The following is a 9349-nucleotide window of genomic DNA, read 5'->3' on the forward strand; positions in this document are numbered from 1 at the left end:
GGGGGTAAGTGATTGGCTGGTGATTGTTGAGTAGTTTTTCTTTCTCTTTATCAGTAAGTAACCTTTTAGCATTGGTGTTGTCAAATTAAGTTAATCTAAGGGTTAAATCATGGCAGGAGAGCTCAGACACATGTTATGCTCCTCCTGTGCTATGTGGGAAGTCAGGGACGCTTCCAGTGTCCCTGGCGACCACATGTGCGGGAAGTGCATCCGCCTGCAGCACCTGACAGACCGCGTTGCGGCACTGGAGCTGCGGGTGGATTTACTCTGGAGCATCCACGATGCTGAGAATGACGTGAATAGCACATTTAGTGAATTGGCCACACCGCAGGTAAAGGGTACACAGCCAGATAGTGGATGGGTGACCAACAGGAAGAGCAGTGGAAGGAAGGTAGTGCAGGAGTCCCCTGAGGTCATCACCCTGCAAAACAGATACACCGCTTTGGGTATTGTTGAGGGGGATGACTCATCAGGGGAGGGCAGCAGCAGCCAAGTTCATGGCACCGTAGCTGGTTCTGCTGCACAGGAGGGCAGGAAAAAGAGTGGGAGAGCTATAGTGATAGGGGATTCTATTGTAAGGGGTATAGACAGACGTTTCTGCAGCCGCAACCGAGACTCCAGGATGGTATGTTGCCTCCCTGGTGCAAGGGGCAAGGATGTCTCGGACCAGGTGCAGGACATTTTGAAGAGGGAGGGTGAACAGCCAGTTGTCGTGGTGCATATAGTTACCAATGATATAGGTAAAAAACAGGATGAGGTCCTACAAGACGAATTTAGGGAGCTAGGAGCTAAATTAAAAAGTAGGACCTGAAAAGTAATAATCTCAGGATTGCTATCAGAGCCACCTGCTAGTCAGAATAGGAATCTCAGGATAGCTCAGATGAATATGTGGCTTGAGGAGTGGTGCAGAAGGGAGGGATTCAAAGTCCTGGGACATTGGAACCGGTTCTGGGGGAGGTGGGACCAGTACAATCCGGACCGTCTACACCTGGGCAGGACCAGAACCAATGTCTAAGGGGGAGTATTTGCTAGTGCTGTTGGGGAGGAGTTAAACTAATATAGCAGGGTGTTGGGAACCTATGCAGGGAGACAGAAGGAAGTAGAATGGGGGCAGAAGCAAAAGACAGAAAGAAATAAAAGTGGAGGGCAGAGAAATCCAAGGCAAATAACAAAAAAGGCCAAATTACAGCAAAATTCTAAAGGGGCAAAGTGTGTTAGAAAGACAAGCCTGAAGGCTCTGCGAGGAGTATTTGGAATAAGGTGGATGAATTAACTGCGCAGATAGCAGTTAACGGATATGGTGTAATTGGCATCACGGAGACATGGTTCCAGGGTGACCAAGGCTGGGAACTCAACATCCAGGGATATTCAACATTTAGGAAGGATAGACAGAAAAGAAAAGGAGGTGGGGTGGTGTTGCTGGTTAAAGAGGAAATTAATGCAATAATAAGGAAGGACATTAGCTTGGGTGATGTGGAATCGGTATGGATGAAGCTACAGAATACCAAAGGGCAGAAAATGCTAGTGGGAGTTGTGTACAGACCACCAAACAGGAGTTGTGAGGTTGGGGACAGCATCAAACAAGAAATTAGGGATGCGTGCAATAAAGGTACAGCAGTTATCATGGGCGACTTTAATCGACATATTGATTTGGCTAGCCAAACTGGTAGCAAAGCGGTGGAGGAGGATTTCCTGGAGTGTATTAGGGATGGTTTTATAGACCAATATGTCAAGGAACCAACCAGGGAGCTGGCCACCCTAGACTGGGTGATGTGTAATGAGAAAGGACTAATTAGCAATCTTGTTGTGCGAGGCCCCTTGGGGAAGAGTGACCATAATATGGTAGAATTCTTTATTAAGATGGAGAGTGACACAGTTAATTCAGAGACTAGAGTCCTGAACTTAAGGAAAGGTAACTTCGATGGTATGAAACATAGAAACATAGAAACATAGAAAATAGGTGCAGGAGTAGGCCATTCGGCCCTTCGAGCCTGCACCGCCATTCAATGAGTTCATGGCTGAACATGCAACTTCAGTACCCCATTCCTGCTTTCTCGCCATACCCCTTGATCCCCCTAGTAGTAAGGACTACATCTAACTCCTTTTTGAATATATTTAGTGAATTGGCCTCAACAACCTTCTGTGGTAGAGAATTCCACAGGTTCACCACTCTGGGTGAGACGTGAATTGGCTAGAATAGACTGGTGAGTGATACTTAAAGGGATGACGGTGGATTGGCAATGACAAACATTTAAAGATCACATGAATGAACTTCAACAATTGTACTTCCCTGTCTGGAGTAAAAATAAAACGGGGAAAGTGGCTCAACTGTGCCTAACAAGGGTATATAAGGATAGTGTTAAATCCAAGGAAGAGGCATATAAATTGGCCAGAAAAAGCAGCAAACATGTGGACTGGGAGAATTTTGTAATACAGCAGAGGAGGAAAAAGGGTTTAATTAGGAGGGAAAAAATAGAGTATGAGAGGAAGCTTGCTGTGAACATAAAAACTGACTGCAAAAGCTTCGATCGATATGTGAAAAGAAAAGATTAGTGAAAACAAACGTAGGTCCCTTGCAGTCAGATTCAGGTGAATTTATAATGGGGAACTAAGAAATGGCAGACCAATTGAACAAATACTTTGGTTCTGTCTTCACAAAGGAAGACACAAATAACCTTCCGGAAATACTAGGAGACCGAGGGTCTAGTGAGAAGGAGGAACTCCTTATTAGGCAGGAAATGGTGTTAGGGAAATTGATGGGATTGAAGGCCGATAAATCCCCGGGGCCTGATAGTCTGCATCCCAGAGTACTTAAGGAAGTAGCCCTAGAAATAGTGGATGCATTGGTGATCATTTTCCAACAGTCTATCGACTCTGGATCGGTTCCTATGAACTGGAGGGTAGCTAATGTAACACCACTTTTTAAGAAAGGCAGGAGAGAGAAAACAGGTAATTATAGACCGGTTAGCCTGACATCAGTAGCGGGGAAAATGTTGGAATCAATTATTAAAGATGAAATAGCAGCACATTTGGAAAGCAGTGATGGGATCGGCCCAAGTCAGCATGGATTTATGAAAGGGAAATCCTGCTTGACAAATCTTCTAGAATTTTTTGAGGATGTAACTGGTAAAGTGGACAAGAGAGAACCAGTGGATGTGGTGTCTTTGGACTTTCAAAAGGCTTTTGACAAGGTCCCACAGAAGAGATTGGTGTGCAAAATTAAAGCACATGGTATTGGGGGTAATGTATTGACGTGGATAGAGAACTGGTTGGCAAACAGGAAGCAGAAAGTCAGGATAAACGGGTCCTTTTTAGAATGGCAGGCAGTGACTAGTGGGGTGCCACAGGGCTCAGTGCTGGGACCCCAGCTATTTACAATATACATTAATGATTTGGATGAGGGAATTGAGTGTAATAACTCCAGGTTTGCAGATGACACTAAGCTGGGTGGCAGTGTGAGCTGTGAGGAGGACGCTAAAAGGCTGCAGGGTGACTTGGACAGGTTAGGTGAGTGGGCAAACGCGTGGCAGATGCAGTATAATATGGATAAATGTGAGGTTATCCACTTTGGTGGCAAAAACACAAAGGCAGATTATCTGAATGGCGGCAGATTAAGAAAAGGGGAGGTACAGCGAGACCTGGGTGTCATGGTACATCAGTCATTGAAAGTTGGCATGCAGGTTCAGCAGGCAGCGAAGAAGGCAAATGGTATGTTGGCCTTCATAGCTAGGGGATTTGATTATAGGAGCAGGGAGGTCTTACTGCAGTTGTACAGGGCCTTAGTGAGGCGTCACCTGGAATATTGTGTTCAGTTTTGGTCTCCTAATCTGAGGAAGGATGTTCTTGCTATTGAGAGAGTGCAGTGAAGGGTCACCAGACTGATTCCTGGGATGGCAGGACTGACATATGAGGAGAGACTGGATCGACTGGGCCTGTATTCACTGGAGTTTAGAAGGATGAGAAGGGATCTCATAGAAACATATAAAATTCTGACTGGACTGGACAGGTTAGATGCAGGAAGAATGTTCCCGATGTTGGGGAAGTCCAGAACCAGGGGGCATAGTCTTAGGATAAGGGATAAGTCATTTCGAACCGAGATGAGGAGAAACTTCTTCACTCAGAGAGTTGTTAACCTGTGGAATTGTCTACCGCAGAGAGTTGTTGATGCCAGTTCGTTGGATATATTCAAGAGGGAGTTAGATATGGCCCTTCCGGCTAAAGGGATCAAGGGATATGGAGAGAAAGCAGGAAAGGGGTACGGAGGTGATGATCAGCCATGATCTTATTGAATGGTGGTGCAGGCTCGAAGGGCCGAATGGCCTACTCCTGCACCTATTTTCTAAAAAGGCCAACATTCCATTTACCTTCCTGATTACTTGCTGTACCTTTATACTAACTTTTTGTGTTTCATGCACAAGGACTCCCAGGTCCTGCTGTACTCCAGAACTTTGCAACTTTTCTCCATCTAAATAGTAATTTGCTTTTCTATTTTTGCTGCCAAAGTAGATAAACTAACATTTTCCCACATTATACTCCATCTGCCAAATTTTTGCCCACTCACTTAGCCTGTCTATATCCCTTTGCAGATTTTTTGTGTCCTCCTCACAATTTGTTTTCCCACCCACCTTTGTGTCATCAGCAAACTTGGCTACATGACACTCGGTCCCTTCATCCAAGTCATTAATATAGATTGTAAATAGTTGAGGCCCCAGCACTAATCCGTACAGCACCCCACTAGTTACTATTTGCCAACCGGAAAAAGACCCATTCATCCCGACTCTCTCTGTTTTCTGTTAGTTAGCCAATCCTCTATCCATGCTAATGTATTGCTCCCAACCCCGTGAAATTTCATCTTGTGCAGTAATCTTTTATGTGGCACCTTATCGAATGCCTTCTGGAAATCCAAATACACTACATCCATTGGTTCCCCCTTATCCACCCTGCTCGTTACATCCTCAAAGAACTCCAGCAAATTTGTCAAACATGATTTCCCTTTCATAAAACCATGCTGATTCTGCTTGATTGAATTATGCTTTTCCAAATGTCCTGCTACTGCTTCCTTAATAATGGACTCCAGCATTTTCCCAAAGACAAATGTTACGCTAACTGGTCAATCGTTTCCTGCTTTATGGCTGCCTCCTTTTTTAAATAGGGGCGCTACATTTGCAGTTTTCCAATCCGCTGGAACCTTTCCAGAATCCAAGGAATTTTGGTAGATTATAACCAATGCACCCACTATTTCTGCAGCCACTTCTTTTAAGACCCTAGGATATAAGCCATCAGGTCCAGGGGACTTGTCCACCTTTAGTCCCATTATTTTACCGAGTACTACTTCTTTAGTGATAGTGATTGTTTTTAGTTCCTCCCTCCCTATAGCCCCTCGCTTATCCACTATTGCGATGTTTTTGTGTCTTCTACCATGAAGACCGATACAAAATATTTAGTTCGAAGTCTCTGCCATTTCCCTGTTCCCCATTATTAATTCCTCAGTCTCATCCTCCAAGAGACCAACATTTACTTTAGCCACTCTTTTCCGTTTTATGTACCTGTAGAAACTCATAATATATATTTTTATATTTTGTGCTAGTTTACTTTCATAATCTTTCTTCCCCTTGAATAGTTCCATTGGCTATCTCCTGCTCTGCTGCCCATTACAATTCTGCTAGCTACTTGCTTAATTGTGCAAAATTAACACAAACTGAGCAAATTGCAAGTAAATGTGCATGTGCCTGTTAATTGCTAAACAACAAGTAGTTACCAAGCAAAAAACGATTAAAAACTGAACCGTGAATTACTGCACATTACAGATAATTACTCTCAGGAGCATTGTTAGGATTGTAGATAAATGTTAGTACCCAATCGATTAGCAGTTAACTGAATTATTACAATGTAAAATACAATTGATACGTGCACTTCCTGTAACAGAGAGTGAATTAAACTGCTTGGACAGGAGGAGAGAAAAGGGGTAGAAAATATAAAAAATATTCAATACATTTTTGTTCTGTGTTGTTGGAAATTTATCAGACCATTACAGATTTACAGATATTATAATAAGGGTATTCTGAAGGTGGCTCCATTGCTTAAATAACATCACAGGCTGTGGGGAAGGGGGTTCAAGGTGAGGCCTTCTGGTTATAGCAATGATTGATAATTTGAAGGTGAAGTAGACACACTCTGATGGTGACAGTGAGTAACTGGTTTTATTATACAGCTGAAAGTCTGAACTCAGAAAGGGTCACGAGTGAAAAGACATGTGAAAGGACACCTGGAACTTATTAGTGTGTAAATATTCTGGTTATCATCATGTATAATATAACACCACTGGATGCCCCAGCAAAGAAAGTTCAGAGGAACAAATTCCCTTTTTTCCTTTTTTTAAGGAACTTTGTGCTCATCAGAGTGAGGTATGTTAGTGCTGGGAAATAAAACACTTTGGTCTAGAAATTCATCCGTACAACGCCTGTTTTTCAGGTGCTAAACAGTCTGCTAAGCCTCCAATATCGCGGACAGGAAACACACGCTCATTAATGACCTGGAAATGCGCCGCATGCCAGATTGATTTCGGCCAAAAAAATATCGCCGTTAGGGCCCATGCCTGATACAGGCATTTAGCCCTTTACATATTCAAATAAGGGGCCCCAACACCTGTCTGAAGCCCCCCCTGCAAAGTTGGGTTGCCCCGAATGCAGCTGGCATCAAGCCAGCTGTGTTCCAAAAAGTCAAGTCACCATTCTGTGGAAGGTTTAATGCTCTGATACCAGAAACAGGAAGGTCAGCAGTACTCCAGCCCACTGTTGATGGTCAACCAGCTCACCTGATTCATTAATGGAACCGAGAGGAGTAGCCCTGTCACTGGGATTCTTCCCACTCGCCCACAAAAGAAAATGTGAGTCTAAACAATGATTGTTGGCAGTCTGTTCAACCAATTAGGGCATCACACCTGAGCCAATCCTGTCTTCACCCAATGTCCAGACAGCAAATTGTGCAGGAGCCACTGGTCAAGAAAGCAGGATAAAATTGGAGGAAAAGAAAAGCAAAGGTAGCAAATCTAAGATAGCCCAGGAAAACATCTTGACAAGCAATTGATTATTCTCCCTCACCTTCTTTGACATTCAGAGGTGACAGAGACTCCATTTCAGATTTGATGGTAGAGGTTTCTGATTCTGGCTCGCGATCCTCATCGAAAGGATGGTAAGATTCAAATGATTGACTGTAGGATTGACCACTGTGCTCATTTTCATCAGTGTAGGACGCAAAGGATTCATCGGCGTATTTCATTATACTGCTACTGCAACTGCGGTACGATTCACGGGAGTCGTCTTCAGGGTACCTAACCACATGCCCTTCACTGGTTTCTGTTTCACTTGCCATGGGTAACAGGAGGGCCACCTAAAATACAAATAATAAAGATATCTTCTAAGTGATAGTGGAACAGCTTCCCTAATGGTTTGCTTGTTAAATGCAAAATCCACTGTAAGCACTAAAGCATACAAGCCGCAGGTTCAATCTCTGGCATGTGTTGAGTTAGCTTATCTTGGGTGGTATGGCAGTGGGTCCCTCAGTCCCCTGGGCTAATAAGAAATAGGGAATAATCAGCTTGGGTTCACCTTCCATGTGGCTCCTGCTGGAAAGTGCATGTGTATCAATGTCGGGTAAGGACCGGGTCAGGTGCAGCTGTTATGTCCCCCATGGTTAAATAGCCTGCCAGCACTCGCTAACTGGGCTTACGTGTGAAAAATGGTCACTCAGACAAAGTAACAGAAAGCTTCTGGCCCCTGTGGAACTGTAGTCCAGCATGACCAAGATCTTCAGGAGAGAAGGGGGATTAAAATTGAGAGGCTGTATTTGTGAGAGGCTCTCTGAGACATGCAACAGACCATGAATTGGATTCAATCTCAATATATGCTGTGTTAGCTTATCTTAGCTGTGGTAATAGTTAGGGTACTATGAATTGCTGAAGTGTCCCTGCATTAGTGAAGAAAAACATTCTAGAGTTCCTGCTCCTGATCTCTGTATAACACCCTGGCTGGAAGTGTATGTGTGTAAGTTCAGGATCAGGCTCAATTGTGAAGCCCCCATTGTCGAATAACAGAAAATTGGGATGGGGCAAATTATCCTTTTTAAAAAAAAAATAGAAACCACTTGGGGTAATTCAATAATTCATTGCTGTTAACTGTTTCCACACATTCAAGGATCAGGGTTAGAGGTCGGCAAAATTGTAGCACTAATTCTCTGATCATCCTCCCTGCCAGCACAGCTCCCCAAAAGGAGCATGGGAGCGCAGAATTAGCCAAATGTCACAAGAGAACAGAGAACAATTAACTGTTAAATATACCGTTTTAAAAAATCAATGAAACCTGACATTATAGGCCTGAAGAGTGCAGTTGAAAATACAACAGTCTGTTCTTAAGCTCCATGAACTGAGTGCTGTGTATTACACAGAGAGCTGGTGATATCATTTCTGCCTCCATTCCTCTTTCTCAAACCTCTGTAGACTGAAAGCGTCATCTTGGTAACAGGTATGTTATCTCTTCTCACCTCTCAGCTTCGTGACCTGTGACCCTTGGGCCTTCAGAGACATTTAGTGGTTTCCTTCATGTTCAATGGGAGATTATGTACTGCGCTATATTTCTACAGTTCACTCAGGTCCCTGAGAACACAAAGTTAAATAATAAATAACTGAGTTCCTGTGAGCAGCTCCATTTCCTCTCCAACCTCACACTGCCACATAGTTCTGAAAGGAACTGGAATGTTCCATTCCACATTTGTTCTGAGGGGAGAAATGTCCCCAGAGTCTCAACCAAATCATTTGATTTTACAAGGAAGCTAACTAAAAATCTGCTTGAAATTGATGTCATGTATAATTGCTTACTGTTAACACATACTTCTGATTTAAATTTAAATCTTTCCTACAGTCTGAATAGATGTTTTTTTTCCTTCACTGTATCAAGGCATGGAAGCATCTAAAAGCACCCACATGACTATCTGTAATGTCAATTAACCCCTCCCACTTATCATTCCCAGAGTTAAATGTGGCTCCAAGATTCTTAATGCCAGTTATTTCATTGGAATGTGTTTTTAAATAGTTTAGCTCATTTGCTGTTTGTAGGACTATGGTGGACAAAACACAGCTGCCCTCGTTTACCTAAATAATAATACTAACTATGTTTCAAAGGTAATTTATTGGTTATAATATTCTGATGATCTTATAATGCACCATATAAATCCACTTAATTATCCGCTCCACTCCACTCTGACCTCTCCGTTCTCGGCCTCTTACACTGTTCCGATGAAGCTCAACATAACCTTGAGGAACAGCATCTTATCTTTCGTTTAGGCACTTTACAGC

General features: G+C 43.2%; 1 protein-coding gene across 1 annotated transcript in view; it reads right to left on the minus strand.

The window, feature by feature from the left end:
* The window catches only part of LOC139265097 (uncharacterized protein C8orf48-like), a 70700-nt gene extending 61971 nt beyond the window's left edge, over nucleotides 1–8729 (minus strand). The window contains exons 1-2 of the mRNA XM_070881992.1: nucleotides 8539–8729; nucleotides 7101–7389 (exon numbers count right to left, since the gene is read on the minus strand). Of these exons, the coding sequence (XP_070738093.1) occupies nucleotides 7101–7371 (271 nt within the window). The 5' untranslated portion in view covers nucleotides 7372–7389; nucleotides 8539–8729. The remainder of the gene's footprint in view (nucleotides 1–7100; nucleotides 7390–8538) is intronic.
* Between the last annotated feature and the right edge of the window lie 620 nt (nucleotides 8730–9349).

The sequence above is a fragment of the Pristiophorus japonicus genome, chromosome 6 (genome assembly GCF_044704955.1).
Source record: "Pristiophorus japonicus isolate sPriJap1 chromosome 6, sPriJap1.hap1, whole genome shotgun sequence".
NCBI classification, from domain to species: domain Eukaryota; kingdom Metazoa; phylum Chordata; class Chondrichthyes; family Pristiophoridae; genus Pristiophorus; species Pristiophorus japonicus.